We start from the raw sequence: 20,414 nt of genomic DNA on the forward strand, positions 1-20,414 counted from the left end.
CACACCCAAACTGGGTGCGGACGGCACGGCAGGTTGTGGATCAGGAGGACTTTCACTAGCCAAGGAGGCCAGAAGACGAGACTGGGGATAGGGTGAACTCTTAAGTTACTCAGCACTACAGTTATTACCCTGCATTTCTTTTACGCATTTATTTTATTTGACCGAAAAGTAACAACCCCAGCCTGGACTGTGGGCACTATGTTTTTCTTACCACTTCAATATCTATCTATGAGTATAACTGCTATCTCTCCTGTTCCTAACACACTGATGTTAATTTGTTTAGCATATACTGTATGACCCACAGCTACCACCTGCTATTAATCTGGGTTGAACATGTCTTCAAGCTTGTAATGTGGCAACACCTTCCTATAGCGCCGATTGAATGCCTATGCTCCCTACTACCCCCAAGCACGCTGTCATTACATCTCATGCCTCAAGGGATAGGCTGACGCCATTTGGTCTTCTATAATATTTATGCCTTGCAATGGATCACTATATCTGCTGAACATATTTGCATGTAGTGCAGCAGCCTAACATAGACCTGACTCCAATGGTTCTACTCTTTGACAGATTATTCTAGCTGGGCAAACCATACTGTTATAGTTAAGCTACTTATCATTAGCCTATATCATGCCTCAAGTTCTACACATGTTTATATACTACTAAAATGTGCAGTACATATGAAAACCACACTGATGTTATACTACATTTTGCTATGCTCTTGAACTTGCTGTTGTGGCTATTAATACTTTGTATATTCTTGCACATCAAAAATAAAGAATTGAAAGAAAAAAAAATATATAGGGGGAAAAGTGGAGCAATAGACCAAATACCTAATTTCTGTTGTAATGATCAGACACATGAAAAGATACGGACAATATTTAGGATTCTTGCGTTCCAGTAGACCGTTATTGAACCCAAACTGACCTGTAATAATGTCTTATGGAGGGAGCTTATCATAACATAAAGGAAGTCTCATAATGTACTGCTAAAATTGTATCTAACAAAGGTCGATTTTGCTCAGTGTCCACAATGTGTAATGACTACATGAAACCATTTTAAATAGTCATGTTTGAAAAGAAATGTATTGTGTTTTGTTAGAATTATATGAATACAATCCTCAGTCGTGCATTGTTGTACGGCCAGAGACGAGGTCTAGGTAAAGATATGTGTATGTGTAATTTTAGAGTCATTGATGTGTATCAGTGGTATCTCATATATGCTAAATCAAAACATGTAATGAAACAATGATGTCAACAATGATGTCACCTTATGATGCAACCACCAACAGCTAACTATACTAAGCATGGAATTATTACTTGCTAAACCTCTGTTAGATCTGTTAAAGTAATCTGATTATGGAGGACTTATCTCAAACACATTTCATTGTTTTTTGCTTTAGATTGGACCTCATCTTGATACCTTTCCAAGCCAGGAGGCACGTCAAAAAGCTTTTAATGCCCAGCACTCTGATGGTATCGCACGCAGGGGGCTCCGTTGCCAAGGCATATACAACATCAGCTGAAAACTCAAGACATACGACAATAAATATTGATTTATCTTGATTTTATCTTACGTTTTTACATTTTGTTATATTGTTGATTTCTTTATTTCCATTTTAAATATTACATTTATCTTTTGTGTCCATTATTGGGTGTCAGGATCTGGCAAGGTGCAGTACCATAAGCAAAACAGTAATAAAGTAAAGTTTGTCACATGGATAATTACTTTAGGACCCATTGGTGGAGACACCAAATGGGTTGATTTTCAGTAGCCTTAAAGTTTTTAATGCGTCCTGGAAAGACAAATTCCGATCTTTGATGGACTTTCCTCTGGTGAGGAGGATCACCCTCAAATGTATATTAATACTTAAAGAAACACTCCAAACACTATAACCACTACAGTTTATTGAATGTGCTGTCCCTCTAGGTTTTGTCAAACCATTTTCAAGCAGTTTCTCCAACACTGTAAGCTGCCATCAGCATGAGACTTCATTTTCTCATTATTCATCCAAACTATTTGTACAGTGTGGTAGTATGGACTTTCTATGGTTCCTTACCAGTGCCAGTAATAAACAGTGCAGGTCTGGTCTGCCCTGATATGGTACAATTACCTTGAGTTTAGGTGGTAAAGGCTAGATTTGAAGCCCTTTAATATGCAGAAAATGTCTTTGCAGTGGTACCTCTTTTCAGACTGTAGCTATTTCATAGTGATTGCTGTTTTGATGCTATCAGGTCAAAATATGCAACTAGATTTTCAACCCAAAAAATATCTTGAGGGGGCGGAGCCTGACTAGCAAGCGAGCAAGACGTGCTAAGCTTGAGCTCCCGCCGAACGGACGACTTCCCGCTCACCACTCCGACCCACAAGCACGCATGAAACATCCCCCCCCCCCCCCCTGGACCGGCAGGGGACAACCCCGGTCCCCGCCACACAGACCCAGCCCGGTAACTGACCTGCTATCACAGCCGATGGTTCAAACAGACGAACCGGAGGGGAAGGCCTTGAAAATGGCGGCCAAAAGCGACGACTACACTCGTGGCATGCAGCAGCAGCAGCATGCATCACACTACCTCAATCCTAAAGCGAGAGACTCCCTGGATATAATCTTTGAGAAGTTTTGGGCTCAGCTACTGGCCCATATACGACCAGCTGCAGTCATACCACTCCCTGACCCACCTACAAGGCAAGCCTGCAGCCCCGGGATGACTGGGAAACCTCTGATGGGCGCAAAAAAAAACCCGCCAATCCACTGTAACGCAAATGAAACGCCTGCCTGGACAGAGGGCAACGGGGGGACCGACCCGCAGGTACCGGCCACACAAACGGAGGGCTGCAGAATCCACACGACGGCCCACGCCAGATACACGCAAGGCCCAACGCACCCGCTCGCCGGGGAAGACCCTGGACCCAAGAGGACCCCAGGCTCGTGGCCTGAAGGTACCAGCCCTCACACTGATCCAGGGTCGAGGAAGCACCAGGCCTACGAAGGGCTGCATAGCCGACCAGCTAAGCGTCTCCAACTGCTCCTACACCCAGCTGCGCATAGGGATCGGATGATCAGCCTAAAAGAGAGATGCAGCTGAATTGGTCTTACACACAGTGGACCTGGACTCTCTCAAACACACTTGAACTCTACGTAACATATTTAAAATTCATTTGTTTAACATGTAAATTAACCACAAAGCATACTAATGTCACAGACGAGTAGAACAGCCTGTAGCCAGCCTAAACGAGAACCTAATCTACTGCAATATACATAACAAAATGTTTCTAGAATTACTACTATGTTTACTCTACCTATAATATAAAATTGTGCATATGCTCCTAAATACCCCCAATGTAAAACGTGATATTAAAGCCTGAGGAATGCCGTTGGGGTACCTCAGGCCTGTCTGTAAAATTCTAATGCACAGCAAAAATACTACAATTAAAAAAATATATATATCTTGAAACTACTGCTCAACCAGAGGTTTATTGAGATAAAGACAAGGTAAATAAAGGCATCTGTCAAAACGAGGTTCAGATAAGCAACCAATCAGCAGCTAGGGTAACACATAGAAGACACAATAGGTGGCAGGTGACTAGGTGAGGTTGAGTCATATACTCAAAGTAGGACAAAGCAAATCGTACCCAAAGGACACATCTTACAGTACCAATAGAAACTGTAAGACAAATTCCGACCAAAGGAACAGGAAGACCCACTTTTGGGAAATAAGGAAGAACTAAGTTGGTTGCAGACAGCCCATCACTTTCATATAGTTGTACAATAAAAAGGACATTTTTCAGCCTTAGCCTTATGCCTATCCCACGCATGCTTAAACTCCCTCACTGTGTTAACCTCTACCACCTCAGCTGGAAGGCTATTCCATGCATCCACTACCCTCTCAGTAAAGTAATACTTCCTGATATTATTTTTAAAACTTTGCCCCTCTAATTTAAGACTATGTCCTCTTGTTGTGATAGTTTTTCTTCTTTTAAATATAGTCTCCTCCTTTACTGTGTTGATTCCCTTTGTGTATTTAAATGTTTCTATCACATACCCCCTGTCTCGTCTTTCCTCCAAGGTATACATGTTAAGATCCTTTAACCTTTTCTGGTAAGTTTTATCCTGCAATCCATGAACCAGTTTAGTAGCCCTTCTCTGAACTCTCTCTAAAGTATCAATATCCTTCTGAAGATTGACTTATCTGCGGCTATCTTTGTTTATAGACTGCTCATTTGGGAATGTGTAAACCACGTTAATGATCTGGCAAATTATTTTAACAGGACCATAAAAACTCTAAAGTTGTTTACTGCAACTGCATCCTTTGTCCAATAAAAGGAGGGGCCATATTGATAGTTCCTGAGAATGGTTAAAGGATTAAAGGGTTACTCCAACCAGGACCAGGAAGCAGTCTGTTAGTCTGGCGTGATTGATGTCAGCATGACATGCCCTCTTTCGGTGGACACCCACCTACCCATCCCGATTTCATACCTCCCAAAGGTGGGACGTATTCTTGAAGTGACCCTTAAAGGGATACTGTAGGCTCCTAGACCACTTTGATTCATTGAGGTGTTATGGGTGCATTGTTCCATGTCACTTAACCCTACAGTGGTAATTATTGCAGTTTCTGAGAAACTGCAATAATTACCTCTGAGGGTTAACTCCTCCTCTAGTGTCTGTCTACCAGACAGCCACTAGAGGGACTTCCAGAATCAAAACGTACCTGTGGTCCATTATCTGACTCTGGGCGTCCTCACGCTGTGCATGAGGACCTCCAGCGTCAGATTTTTCCCCATGCTGTCGGTGGGGAAGGAACCGACAGCATGCCAAGTGACATTGGCGCTGGATTCAGGTAAGTGACTGAAGGGGTTTTAACCTCTTCAGTGCCGTGGGAGATTGGGCGCAATGGAGGGGAGCACTGCAGGAGCATATAGTGCCAGGAAAACTGGTTTGTTTTCCTGGCACTATAGAATCCCTTTAAAGAACCACTCTGATAGAGACAGGAAGACACGCTGATATAATTAACGATTTGTACCTGATCTGGCTAGTGGAATGTTTGATATTATGTTTTATTGCATCATAGTTGCACTTCAAATTTTAAACCACCTCAGATTTGATCATCATACATTCTGCTTGGACGAGTTCCTGGGCTTTGAAGGGGTTAATTTTGTTTTGGACTTTTTTTTTCTCATTCACCAGGAGAATCAGATAGAATGGCTTTGGAAGGATAAAGAAAAGAAAGAAGAAAAAAAAAGTTCCTATCAGACGACCTCAGCCCCATAAAGTATTTATGACCACGGAGTGTGTCCCTTTATCATATTAAAACAAAAACAATGCCAACATCAAAATAAGACTTATTGTTGCCATGAGCTGAGCAGAAATGATTTACAGCATCACTCAAAAAGACCCAACTTATTCTCAAAACTTGCAATTTCTAAACCTAACGGATTATGAAGTTATTCCCTGTACTGTGTGCCTGAGGGGCCCTTCAATGCATTGCAAAGTGGCGCATTGCAGTGACTCTTAATGCTTAAGGGATTTCATTTACCAAGCTAGAGACATCTATATAAAGAGCGAATCAGTCTTCCAACAAAGTCCTTGGACTCAGTTTATAGAAAATCTCTTGGGCCTTCAAAACTGGGTCAAAACCGATGGCCGGTGCCTTCTCTATCAAAGATGAAGAATCCCAAAGAAAGTAATTGGTGTGAGATGTTGGTTAATATTGCCATTATATTGCTGGATACGCTATACTGGCTTGCACCGTTCTTCAGAACAATACACAGTGAGTTTCTATGAATTAGAGCTTACTGTGATCACCTGGTCTCTCACCTGTCATTTTAATAAGGCAACGGAATTCTGGGAGAATTAATAAAAAATAGTTAGAGTACCATATTGTCTGCAAGGATAGCAAGCAAAACGGACTGTCGTTTATTTACTGAACATTGAATTGGAAAACCGTTTTGTAAAACCTAGGTTAAAATAGCCGAGTGGCTAAATATATCTATTCAGCACTTATTGATTACTTGTTGCAATTAGACTTTGAATTTACTACAATTTAAAGGTTTTATTTACTAACACGAGAATGTTCACAAATTTAAAGTGAATTCTAAATGAATTTAATAATTTCCGTCATGAGTCCTTAAAGGGGATAAGGAAAATGTCTGAAAGGAGGTGTTGAAGAATTTGTGGTAACCAAAAAATTCAGAAGACAGAGAGGCTTTGCAGCCTAGAACAGCAATGTTTCTAAACTACATTTCCCAAGATGCTCAACCCGCCCTTGCATTGCAAGATCAGTGGTTTTCACTTTATATTGTCCATTTGCTGAGCTAAAACATCAAAGCAGGTCTTAAAGGACTAACAGGAGCACAATAGGACCCTACGCAGGTTATGGTGGAAGTAGGTCCCCTGCCCGCAGCATTTTATTACAGAAGTCTTTTTTTTTTTTTAAATTAAGAATGCTGAGCAACATTTTACACAGTCCTCATTCCTGCTCCAAGTCAGTCCGCCATTTTGATACAGATATATTTCGCTTGGATATGATGTCATAGGCCTGTGATGTCTGAAAGTTATATTACGAGGAAGAATTGGGTAAGTAAAAAACTGGTAAACAGCTCTCCTTCTGCCCCGCTAAATGGCCAACGACGGAGGCCCCCAGTCTCCTTCCAAGCCCCTACTCACTCCTAGTGTATTATGTATTTGTTTGGGTAGTTATTATTGTGTACGTGTGAGTATAGAGGTGCACTAAGCACCATAATGTATCGTATTGAAAACAGAATTTCAAAATTTACCTCAAAATAGCTAACTTCTAGAACTCAGTTATAGGTACAGCTTGGGTTGTGTAGCCTAAATGATACAGTTTACATTAAAATTCACTACAGTTCGTTCCTTAGTGAATAAACAGCGCTGTGTTGGCCGGCATTGCAAGTTGTGCAGCGATGCCACCAACTGGTCATCTGCAGTAGCACAGCCCTTTGTAAAAAGTTGAAAGCACTGTCAGTTTCATTAGCAAAATAATGTAGTCCAACAAGAGATGCTGAGATACCTGTTGACTGCTGGTGACTAAGACATTCGTGGTTATTCGCTACACTCTGAATGGTGCACATATTAAACTCTGAATGGCCAAACTAAGGCAACCATTAGATGTTTTGGAAAAATTATCCAAGTGCAGTCTGCTTTAACCCCTTAAGGACCAAACTTCTGGAATAAAAGGGAATCATGACGTGTCACACACGTCATGTGTCCTTAAGGGGTTAAGTAAATTGCATTCTTCTGGTACCTCCAATATCTGCTTAATGTAAAGATTCCTAACAATTATAATCCGCAATTTCTATAAGACGTAAAAGTAGTACGAATTGAAGGTGTGGTTGTTGTAAAAACAAATTTCTTAAAGGAACACTCAGACACACAAAATGTTCTGACGTTCATTTTGACATCCTGTGCTCGGCAGACGTAGTGTTTGTATTTCACTTCCCAAATTCCATTGCATCTCTGAAAGTTATTAACTAAATTTCAAACTGTAGTGTATTAAAGGCTGAATTGCAAAATTAAGGCTAGACTAGCTGCTCTGTGACCATATTTCTACATATCCGCTATGACTGCCTTCATTTTCAATTTGGGTTAATATTCGCCACAATTTGCTTATTCAAATACTGTTTTAATGAGTATATACTGCCGCAATTATACATCTTAAAGGGAATACTTTGGGAACCAGTGCAGGTCAAGGGTGATATATAGGTTAATCCATACTTGTTTTATTTTTGTGTTAATAAATCAAAACGAAAATACATTCCTGACATGATTCCTGACACTACAAAAAAAAAAAAAAAGAGCAGAAACAGAGGGGACCAGTAGTGCGATATTGTAGAAAAATGGCTACAGACAAAACTGAGGTAAAAAAAGTGCCAACTCGTATTTGTAAGAGCTATAACCAGCTCAAGGTAAAACAGCGTGCTGTGGTATTTAAACTCCCCACTTGCAGGATATCCCTCTGACGGTAGTTGCAATGTAGATCATATACAATAAAAGAAAAGGAAAAGGCCCATAGTGCTCTCTATTTGAGTAAGTACTTAAGGAAATAAGAAATATACTTTTTTAAGAGCAGTCAGAAAACATCATTAAAGGAACACTATACTGTCTGGAATGCAATAAGGTCCCTGGTCCCCCTTTCTTCTGAGATTAAAAGTGTCTTTACTTATCTTTTCTTCCTGCCACCGTGATGATCTCAGCCAATCCAGTGCTTTCCCAAACTGTTGGGGTTTGTTGCGCATGCGCAGCAAACGCCATTCTGCGTCAATCAGCATCTCTATGGGGAACGCCTATGGCAGTGTTTACAGTGCTAATGCTGCAGGAACGTGCTATAGACCAGAACCACTACATTAGGCTTTAGTGGTTCTGGAGACTCTAGTGTCCTTTTTTAGAAAAATATTGTTTCATTAAATTTAATAAACTTTTAAAAGTATACTATTATACTATTAGAAGTAATAATTTGATGACAGTTGCCCATTAATGATTGTCCAGTGGGGGCGGGGCCGGGACGGTGGGGGTGATCCCAGCCCACACTCTGCAGCCCTTACCACACCAGAAGCCCAGCTACTCAAACCACGAGGCCCCACTAAAATGGCGGCAAACGTGAATCCTCCAGTTCGCAATGGGAACAACGCCAGCTTTTCTCCCTCAATGGCTAAGGCCCTTACACACGCAAGGCTGATGCTACATACCTGCATGAGACAGCCTGACGGGTGGGATCCCTACGACACACTACTACAATGCTTGCCAGATCAAAGAGGCTGCGATGTCCGAGCTCACATGAGGAGAGGTACACGGAGGGACAGCCGACCGACCGACAGGCACGGCATGGAACCAGCCCACCCTGAACATCATCGAGTGACTCATACACAGGCTTACCCAAGCGCCTGGCCCACAGCACATGACATCGCTCCTTACCCTGGATCTAAATGGCAGCGCCTCCGAGACGAAGCTACAGATCCTGTAGACAGCAACGCTCAGCTCCAGCATGGAACAACTCATTGACAGCCTCTATTCCTACCCAAGCCAGGGCATAGGCTGACGCTGGACTCTCTGACCATGCCACCCTTCCGACAACTACATGCCTGATTACAGGACTCAAAGTATTTTATGTTCCCTTCTTTGTGTTTCACTTCATTTAATTTTCAAGACCTCTCTCTTTGGTTTTCATGGGACAAGAAGTTTAATGCAGCTATGCAGATGACACTACAGACCTTATTTAACCTGTTGGACTCCTGCTATAACTCTGCTCTCATGTACCTAAGTTTATGAGCTTCTTTTCTTTTAATTTGTCCCATACACGCCTCTACCTACGCTCAATACTAAAAAGCGGTCTGAGATACCCACCCCGTCTCCCACCATAAGTTTAGCCTGGTAGGCTGGCTGGCACCAATCTCAATTAAGCATTTTATAACTAATAGACCCACACCTCGCACATTGCGCAGCGTGCCATTCAGTATACTATACTGGCAAGCACCAGGGCGCATTTACCCGCTTCAGACGCCCAGGCCTGTAACTCTTTTTAACCTTACTGTCAGTTTCATTAACAAACCGAGGTACACTTTCGCAGCGCAGTAGGCCCCTCACAGGCATATCCTAGGTTAGAACAAGCAATGGGTTGCCTTATAATGGTTGCTCATCCACTCGTGGTCGCATGTCGCTTTGCCTACACAAAGTGCAGCACCACCTTACACCATATTTTACCTTAACCTGAGTTAACCCACTGATGCACACTTCAGCCTATTGTTCTTACACGAAATCTGCAAATGCTCATACCAATATCTACTCTGCACGTTATAGAACAGTCTGACATCTTTTGTATCTCATGATAACATACCATAAAATTGTGCTATTCAATCGCATGCCATATCAATTTACTGTTCAAGATAAGCCTGCAGTTGCTGTTGTGGCGCTGCAGGATACAATGTTTGTTTTTCATATGCACAAGAAAAATAAAGAATTTAAAATAAAAATAATGATTGTCCAGTCTCTATGATGATGTTCAATATCTTTTACAAATCATTTTCATGAAGCTTACAGTGAATACATTTTAACTTATCAATAAAATGAGTTTTGTGTGACTTTAAAGTTAGTGCAACCAAGGTAAATATAAAACGCATCACCCCCTGATGTTCTGGGATTAAGAGCTCATGGCCCAAAGCTTACAGTGCCATGGATGGTAAAGTAATTTGCATGGTATGCCCTGGTTGTGCCAGGAACAAAAAGGGGGGACGGGGGACAAAAAAAAAGGGAATGGATATTTAAAATAAAAATAGCTAACCAGTATGTAACTTTTAGTTCGCTATCACGTTGTGCATCAATCTGATTTCTTTCAGATCCTCTTTAATTCCTACGTTGTATCTAGATGGTGATTCTGAATAAGTCTGTAGGCACACTACATTCTATAAAGGAAATTATGTATTATTTATTGGGAGCGGGGTTTATAAATTCCCTATAACACAATTCTTTGTGGATCACATAACCACTACATGTGTTCCATATATATATTTAATTTTATTGCTTGCATATTAAATATATATTTACTGTTGGAATTATCAGAAATAAAAATACAAAAATAAAAATGAAAAAAAAAGTGGGAATAAAAGCAATAATTAATATTAAATAAAAATCTGTCTAATAAATTGTTAAGAGCAAGGTCAGGGATATTTAGACCTTGTAGGGGCACAGATAGGGTAACTATGTGAGCATTCAAATTGGTTTAATTCCTTGTGGAAACTAAATAAAGATCTCAAAGTGTCTGGTTCAATTGTATTCATTCATGTCCTGATCTGTTCATTTAGGGTGATCATGTGTATTTTAAATTTGACAAACCCTATAGGAGGAAACCCTAAACTATGGGGATAACCTGTGTGTGTGTAATGTGAGAGGGTGTTGTGAGAAGTTTTCGAGGTGTTATCCTTTTCTGTCTTGGTGACAGCTTGCAACCGGCCCAGGGTCCTATGGGAGAGGACGGGAGACTCTGGCAGGGACTAGAGACCGCTTGCAAGCTGCTGAAAACCAAGGGGAGAAGGAGGAGGGAGGGAGGGTGGCAAATCAGAGACAATTGGTCTGATGGTTAATAAACGGTCATTATATAGAGGGTGCATCTTAAATGACCCTATCATAAAAAATAGATATACTGAACACTATAAACTTAGTACATCTCCTTAATAATACATTAAATTATCTTACAATAAAGAAGCTTATTTGTTTTTATTTTATTTGGGGTTTTTTTAATAAAATGTGTTTTTAGTTACTAAATTATGAATTGCAGAGAATTCGAAGGCAACTTCAAATGTTGCCAAATTGGAAAAATCTACATTGAATTCTCAACCCTTCACAAAGTATAGAATGGTAACGAATTAAAATCCAAATGACAAATTTGAGTTTCAGATATGCGAGTTGGAAAATGTTTCAAATTAGCTATTCTGGCCCACAATATGCCATTCAGATTTACATTTGCTACAACTTGGAGTGAACAGAATAATCCTCTTTAATGGTGCTGAAATGAAAATTGAATTGCAAATTTAAGGATAAAATCGTCAAGCTGTGTCTGTGGAAGAACAAGGGATTTTCCAAATCTGCTATTATGGCCTACATCTCACATTATCCTATATAGCCTTTGTGGAAGCTTGCGTCAATTGTCACCAGACCCACATTTTCTGTGATTTCTGCCCTCCCCCTTCTTTTACTGATAACTACCCAAATGTTTGTTTTGCTTGACCAACCCTCCCCTAAACTGTGCATAGCTTTATTTTCCAGCCATACCAATACGTCCCCCAACCCCGCTCCCTCCTCTGGTCTATGCTCACTCACACACACTACATCAGAACAGGTTTCTACTCTGCTTTGGTCCTCAAGCCCCACAACTTGTTCCCTCAACCATATTCCCTTACATCTCACTCACACTTTGTCTCCTTCTCTTGCTCTGCCCCTAACTAGAATATTCAACCTCTCCCTCTTCTTTTGCATACCCTTTAAATATGCAACCTGAATTCTAAAAAAGCCCAACCTTGACCCTAACTCCCCATTCAACTACTGCCCTGTCTCACAACTACTGTTTGCCTCCAAGATCCTTGAGAGAGTTGGGTACATGAGATTGACCAACTTCTTTGAATCCAACTCTCTGCTCGACCCGCTTCAGTCTGGATTCAACGCTCGTCACTGTCGAAAAGGCTATAACCAAAACATCCAGTGATCTAATTGCTGCTAAATCCAGTGGTCGCAACTCTCTCCTCATTCTCATTGACATTTCTGCTGCTTTCAACACTATTGATCATCAACAACTTCTTCTCATCCGCCATAATTCAATCTATGAGACTTTGCACTTTCCTGGTTCTCCTCCTACCTCTCTCCCCACTCTTTCATTGTTTCATTTTCTGTCTCTTCCTCTTCTCTGCAACCTGTCTCTGTCAGTGTTCCCCAAGGTTCAGTCCTTGGTCCCCTACTGTTCTCAATGTACACTGACTACCTTGGTAAACTCATCAGCACTTTTGGCTTCCAATATCAATTCAATGAGGATTACACAGCAGATGTATCTGTCCTCTCCTGATCTCTCAGCATCCCTCTTGATTTGTGCCTCAGACTGACACTTTGCTATTTCTAACTGAATGGCTGCTCAATGGCTTAAAGGGAAACTCCAGTGCCAGGAAAACAATCCGTTTTGCTGGCACTGGAGGGTCCCTCTCCCTCCCACCCCCCAATGCCCAGTTACTGAAGGGGTAAAAACCCCTTCAGTCACTTACCTGAGGCAGCGGCGATGTCCCTCGTCGCTGCCTCCTCCTCCGGGCCGCTCCTCCCAGTGATTCCGTCGGCCGGTGGGCGAGACTGATCCTGCCCACCGGCCGAGGAGACCTAATGCTGCGCATGCGCATTAGCGCTCCCCATAGGAGAGCATTGAAAACAAATTTCAATGCTTTCCTATGGGGATTTGAGCGACGCTGGAGGTCCTCACACAGCATGAGGACGTCCAGCAACGCTCTAGCAAGGAAAATCCTTGCTACAAAGCAGGACGTGACCTCTAGTGGCTGTTTTCTAAAAAATTGCAAAAATTACACTTGTAGGGTTAGGAGTAGTGGGAGTTGGCACCCAGACCACTCCAATGGGCACAAGTGGTCTGGGTGCCTGGAGTGTCCCTTTAAATGTAACCTGTCCAAAACAGAACTTCTCGTCTTTCCTCACTCAATTATTGCTACTCCTGTATCTGTCTCTCTCTAAGCCAGGCATACTTGAAAACGAGAGAAGTCTCAATGTATCCTTCCTGGTAAAATATTTTATAAATAACTAAGTCATGGCACTATAACCGTGCAGGCTCGTTGCCTAAGTGTTCTCCTTGACTTCAACCTCTCCTTCACCCATCATGTCCAGTAACTTGCCAAATCCTGCCACTTCCATCTCAGAAATATAGCTTGCATTCTCTCCTATCAAACACCAGAGGCAGCTACGGTGCTGGTCCATGTCTCTATCTCCTCTCGCCTTGGCTACTGAAATCCTTTTCTGAGTGGTGTTACGTGTCCACAGCTTGCCCCGTTATAGTCTATAATGAATGTGGCGGCAAGACTCATCCTACATATCCTCACTAATACACAAGTATGACCTCCCCAGTTCCCTATGTTCTGCCGCAGATCTGCGTCTATCCTTTATTCATACTTGGACCTCAGACGCTCGCCTCCAAGACTTCTCTAGGACTGCTCCGTTCCAGTGGAACTCCCTTCCCTGCTCTATTAGACTATCACCCAGTCTCAGTTCCTTTAAAAGATAATTAAAAACTCACTTCTTTACAAAAGCGTTTTCAATTAAACTGCTAATTGCTTTCCCTCCCCGCACCTTGGTGACCTACCTTGCTTCCTCTCCTGCAACTGTGTCATCTAAAAAAACTAATGCTATATTGTAAACTATTCTAGAAACCTACTTTTCCCCGTACATGAAATACATCCTACTCTTACCTCTAGTGCCAATTTACCCCCCTCCCTCTAGAATGTAAGCTCATTTGAGCAGGGTGCTGTCTGTGCTTCCAACTTGTCTTGTTGCAAATACTTGTGTGTTAGTCCACCCATTGTACAGCGCTGTGGCATTTGTCGGAGCTTTATAAATAATAATAATATTTACTTCTTCATGTGTTTCTTTCCGGGGGGGAGGGGAGGGGGGAGAGAGGGAGGGGGGCACTTATTAAATAGGCAGAGCACATGCTCCACACTAGCAAAATAAATAATTTGAGTTAATTAAATTATACATATTTAGGTCAGCACTGATCTGGGCATATGTGAATTCTTTGTTTGAAGAAACCTGTTCAGACAAGGGATGAAGACATACATTCTAAAATTTAACTGGCGTAGCCCCCCTTCCATTCAGTAAGGGCAGGTCTTAACCACATCTCAGCTTAATCCCAGGTGTGCTTTTTGAAAAGAACTGAAATGATTCATTAGCCCACCTATAGTCCTCTGGGGAAAATCTTAAAAACCTGCACTGTTGGGTAACATGGATGTTGAACATATGTTCATAAAGGCAGGTTCTGTAGCCACAACACTATAGGTTTGTAGAATGGGCTCTGCCTTTTTTGGGGGGTGGAGTAAGGGGTTGGTTTTGAATGATGACAGATTTCGAAAGCCCAGAGGAAAATTAAATATATATTTATATACCAGATCCCTCAAACCATCAAATTTACCTTTTAGCAACAGAATGTGTGCAGGCGAAAAACACACACATCTTATGTCTGCATATTGCACCTGTGATAACTCAAGACAAGAATACATCTTCCTAACTTGCACAAATGACAGATAGAAAGGAGACAATTGGGCTTTATAAGAAAAATAAATCAAAGTGTTAACTTGACACAAACTTCACATGGGAAAGCAATAGACACATCATGACTTGTACTCATTAGCAAAAGGAATAGCAAAAAAAAAAAACTTTGTGAGCAGCTTTTACTGTTCCCCTGCACTGTTTAAATGATTAGACAGGTCTCCTGTTAGACAAACCTGCCTTTGCTCTTTGGTGATGCTTGTTGGGCCCTCAAGATCCCATTGACTGTGAAGCTGCAGATGAAACAGATAGGAAGGGAGATGCAGGGGGAGCAGGTAATCTTTAACCCTGTGAGTGGCAGAGGATGAGATAATCTCTAGAATCAAACTATTTTATTGTGGTTGCTGCCCCTCTATGGCAGACCTGACTAAAAAGCCAGTTAGTATTTGCAAAGGGCAAATTCTGGTGCAAAGTATATAGCCCATTGATTTAGCCCCATAGATATACACTGGGTAACTGAAAATCATTCGACCTGGGTGTATCTGGTACCCACCCTGCTAGGACACAGGGGAATTCGGTAGATTCTCTTCTGGTTATTCAAGACTTTCTCTAAAAAGTGTAAAATATAGGTGTTTGGACCTCCATTTAAATATGTAACCTCATAAAACACCTCAATTAAAATTTAAATAATTATCTGTAAAACTGGTGTAGATTTAGTCAATATTTTCACTAAATATACACTATCTATCTGTCTGTCTGTCTGTCTATCTATCCACAGCTATCTGTCTGTCTATCTATCTATATTTCTATCTATCTATCTAACCACAGCTATCTACCTGTCTGTCTATCTATCTAACCACATCTATCTGTCTATCTATCTAACCACATCTATCTGTCTATCTATCTAACCACATCTATCTATCTATATATCTAACCACATCTATCTATCTATCTATCTAACCCCATCTATCTATCTATATATCTAACCACATCTATCTATCTATCTATCTATCTATCTATCTATCTAACCACAGCTATCTGTCTGTCTATCTATCTAACCACATCTATCTATCTGTCTATCTATCTAACCACATCTATCTATCTATCTAACCACATCTATCTATCTATATATCTATCTATCTATCTAACCACATCTATCTATCTATCTAACCACAGCTATCTATCTGTCTGTCTATCTATCTAACCACATCTATCTATCTATCTAACCACATCTATCTATCTATATATCTATCTATCTATCTATCTATCTAACCATATCTATCTATTTATCTAACCACATCTATCTATCTATATATCTATCTATCTATCTAACCACATCTATCTATCTATCTAACCACAGCTATCTATCTGTCTATCTATCTAACCACATCTATCTATCTATCTAACCACAGCTATCTATCTGTCTGTCTATCTAACCACATCTATCTGTCTATCTATCTAACCACATCTATCTATCTATCTATCTATCTAACCACATCTATCTATCTGTCTGTCTATCTATCTAACCACATCTATCTATCTATCTAACCACAGCTATCTATCTGTCTGTCTATCTAACCACATCTATCTGTCTATCTATCTAACCACATCTATCTATCTATCTATCTATCTATCTAACCACAGCTATCTATCTGTCTGTCTATCTAACCACATCTATCTGTCTATCTATCTAACCACATCTATCTATCTGTCTATCTATCTAACCACATCTATCTATCTATATTTCTATCTATCTATCTAACCACAGCTATATATCTGTCTGTCTATCTAACCACATCTATCTATCTATCTATCTATATTTCTATCTATCTATCCACAGCTATCTATCTGTCTGTCTGTCTATCTATCTAACCACAGCTATCTATCTGTCTGTCTGTCTATCTATCTATCTCTATGTATCTGATCTATCTAGCTATCATTTTTTATCCCTAACAGATCATTTGTGTTGCATTTATTACACTAAACAGACACAAAAAGTGTTAGTCTGATGACATCATGTTATTACAAAACGTGTCATAGCGAAAATGGTTATGTAACTATCTCACTGAAATAATGCCTTTGGTAACGTAGGTAAAAGTCTTTTTTTATATTAATGACTAGTAAAAAGAATTAATATCCATCACTGCATTTTACTTAGCAGTTTGAAATTTCATGACCACAGCTGCAATACAATCATTTAACAGAAGGAACATACACAAATATGATTAAACAATCTGCAAAGTAGATTTTCGTGGGGGAAAAAATATATATTTTTAAATGCAATCTCTACAAAATGAAATTCTCGATTTTTTTTTTTTAAATATGTGGAAAATAAACATTTGCTTTAATTTCGTTTCTTGCTTCTGGTACGAATAGAAAAGGAATCGTAACATATAAATGAGAATATATATTTAATTTATTTTAAAGAATATTTATTTAATTTAAACACTGCAACACTAATATATTAAAAAAAAAAAAAAAAAACGAGTTATTTGTCTACAACTTTCTATGGGTTAACCTTAAAATACAAACAGCCAGAAATCTACAAAACAAGCAAAAAATAAATAAATTTAAAAATGAAATCTCACTTGTCATAAAAATTCTGAATAAATGTTAAATATTTAATAATCTAACTCATGTGTCATATTTAAGTATATATCATTATCCCATGTATCTATGTTTTACTCTGCACATATATGACTATATCTTTCATTTATACGATACACTATAATTAATGTATTTATATCATTATTAATATATCTGCATATCCCAATTTACCAAATCAATTTGTTTCTATTTATGTTCCCTTATCCAATTATTATATTTTTTGATAAATACAGAAAAATTATCTCTGTGTCCCTGTGTAGCAATAACATGCATTTTTTGAAATTGGATTTAATGTCACTTTGTAATCAACAACCCACTTCTTTTCCCTAGCCCAGTATATCTCTCTATATTACAAACCAACTCTATAGTGCATTCTGAGTGCACTCTCATTTCGAAGCAACAAGAACAAGGCTGGAGGTAGTAAAGCAGTGAAGGGGTTAATTAGTGGGCCATATTCTGGTGGAGGTAGTAAAGCAGTGAAGGGATTAATTAGTGGGCCATATTCTGGTGGAGGTAGTAAAGCAGTGAAGGGGTTAATTAGTGGGCCATATTCTGTTGGAGGTAGTAAAGCAGTGAAGGGGTTAATTAGTGGGCCATATTCTGGTGGAGGTAGTAAAGCAGTGAAGGGGTTAATTAGTGGGCCATATTCTGGTGGAGGTAGTAAAGCAGTGAAGGGATTAATTAGTGGGCCATATTCTGGTGGAGGTAGTAAAGCAGTGAAGGGGTTAATTAGTGGGCCATATTCTGTTGGAGGTAGTAAAGCAGTGAAGGGGTTAATTAGTGGGCCATATTCTGGTGGAGGTAGTAAAGCAGTGAAGGGGTTAATTAGTGGGCCATATTCTGGTGAAGGTAGTAAAGCAGTGAAGGGGTTAATTAGTGGGCCATATTCTGGTGGAAGTAGCAAAGCAGTGAATGGGTTAATTAGTGGGCCATATTCTGGTGGAGGTAGTAAAGCAGTGAAGGGGTTAATTAGTGGGCCATATTGTGGTGGAGGTAGTAAAGCAGTGAAGGGGTTAATTAGTGGGTCATATTCTGGTGGAGGTAGTAAAGCAGTGAAGGGGTTAATTAGTGGGCCATATTCTGGTGGAGGTAGTAAAGCAGTGAAGGGGTTAATTAGTGGGCCATATTCTGGTGGAGGTAGTAAAGCAGTGAAGGGATTAATTAGTGGGCCATATTCTGGTGGAGGTAGTAAAGCAGTGAAGGGGTTAATTAGTGGGCCATATTCTGTTGGAGGTAGTAAAGCAGTGAAGGGGTTAATTAGTGGGCCATATTCTGGTGGAGGTAGTAAAGCAGTGAAGGGGTTAATTAGTGGGCCATATTCTGGTGGAGGTAGTAAAGCAGTGAAGGGGTTAATTAGTGGGCCATATTCTGGTGGAAGTAGCAAAGCAGTGAATGGGTTAATTAGTGGGCCATATTCTGGTGGAGGTAGTAAAGCAGTGAAGGGGTTAATTAGTGGGCCATATTGTGGTGGAGGTAGTAAAGCAGTGAAGGGGTTAATTAGTGGGTCATATTCTGGTGGAGGTAGTAAAGCAGTGAAGGGGTTAATAAGTGGGACACAGTCCTGGCAGGGAGTTAGTTACACTGTGTCATTGTCAGGAGAGGGGACAGACTTTCCATTTACAGGGCAGGAGTAGAGTATTATTATATGATTCTTCTTAGAATGGGATGGTTAACCCTTGCTATGCTGGATCAAAGTGATGGTGAGAAAGAAAGGAAAATAGTTAAGGAGGGGGTAAAGGGAGGGGTGGGGGGATCTTTTCTCTTCCTCGTGTTCAATTTCAGAGTGTAATTACGAAAACAAACCAAGTGAGTCAAGAATGAATGTGTCAGAATGAATTAATAAAATAAAGGAACAAAATTGTTGCAAAATGCCTTGCCAGTGGAGGTTATAAAATGTTGCCAATTAAAAGCTTGTGCAAAGCAAGCAGCTGGGATTTAACCTGTTAGTTGCCAAGATGAGCGGGTGGTTGCCAAGCAGGGGTGCTGGTTGGGTGTTGTTTTTTGTGCCCAGCAGGGCAGGAAAGAGTTAATAGCTTCATTAGAAGGTCCTGGTGACTGATGGGATGAGAGCAAACAAGGTGGAAATAGCCTGTAAACACCGGCGCTGTGAGCTGCTGTAATTAATTCACTGTCTCTTTTAATCAAACTGAAAGGAGATCAGGTTCTTTTTCATGACATGACATCAGCCAAAAAGCCCCAGCAGCCAATCAGAGAACAGGCTCCTGTGACATGTGGGCTGACACATTGCAAGCCATGGCAAAGTGACACAAGTTCTGAAGAGGAAAAAGGGGAGTAGTGACAGTGTGTAAGGAGATCTGAGGCTGGATACAAAAGCCACCAACCCCCCCTTAGAAGGGCAGGAGGAGACCAGGTCACTGCTATCTGAAGAACTGGATATCTGAGACTTGGAGACCCCTCTGGGTGCTTCTCCAAAGCTCTACAGCTTGTCCTCTCAGACTGAAGACCCCAAGTGATGAGCAACACCAGAGTGTTTTCTCCAAGGAAGGAGACCTGAAGCTGAGACCTCCCTTTTTTTTGTCCCCCTGGGGCAGAAGGTTTGGTAGGAGTGACACACAGGACATTTTGGAGACAGACTAGATCAAGGGCAGTGGATGTGCACAGGTCCTCTCCATGGTCCTGAAAGAAGGAAGCTGAACTAACCACCTGGCTGGCTCTCTATGTTCCTGCTGATCCCAGCTTGGTCCCTTAGAGAGATCCCAGGCTAAGATGATGGGATGTGCCTTTGGATGACCCCCCTCCCAAGCTTTGGCAGTTCCGTTTGATGAAAGATCAGAGCCCTTTTCTGCTACTGACATCCAGCATCTCTTCCACAGCAGAAAACCTCTGTGAGCTACACAGCACCACACTCTGCTCCTCCTGATCGATTTTACCATCATTGGACTGGTTAAGTTATACAAACCCTCTATTGATTTTTTTTTTCTTCCAGGCAGTGTTTCTCTTGAGGGGTCCTGGCCACCCAAGCAAAGCATCTTCAACCAGGATTTTATTTTCATTTTATATATATATATATGAATTGATACCTTGGAGGAAAAAA

General features: G+C 40.7%; 2 protein-coding genes across 2 annotated transcripts in view; both read left to right on the top strand.

Moving 5' to 3' along the window:
• Positions 1-1,570, top strand: part of CFAP77 (cilia and flagella associated protein 77) — a 198,171-nt gene extending 196,601 nt beyond the window's left edge. The window contains exon 6 of the mRNA XM_063432487.1: positions 1,403-1,570. Within this exon, the coding sequence (XP_063288557.1) occupies positions 1,403-1,525 (123 nt within the window). The 3' untranslated portion in view covers positions 1,526-1,570. The remainder of the gene's footprint in view (positions 1-1,402) is intronic.
• Positions 1,571-19,802: 18,232 nt separating this feature from the next.
• BARHL1 (BarH like homeobox 1) overlaps positions 19,803-20,414 on the top strand; it is a 14,685-nt gene continuing 14,073 nt past the window's right edge. Inside the window, exon 1 of the mRNA XM_063431312.1 lies at positions 19,803-20,414. This exon is cut by the window's right edge and continues 652 nt beyond it. The gene's annotated coding sequence lies outside the window, so the exon portion shown is untranslated.

The sequence above is a fragment of the Pelobates fuscus genome, chromosome 9, assembly GCF_036172605.1.
Source record: "Pelobates fuscus isolate aPelFus1 chromosome 9, aPelFus1.pri, whole genome shotgun sequence".
In the NCBI taxonomy this organism is placed as follows: domain Eukaryota; kingdom Metazoa; phylum Chordata; class Amphibia; order Anura; family Pelobatidae; genus Pelobates; species Pelobates fuscus.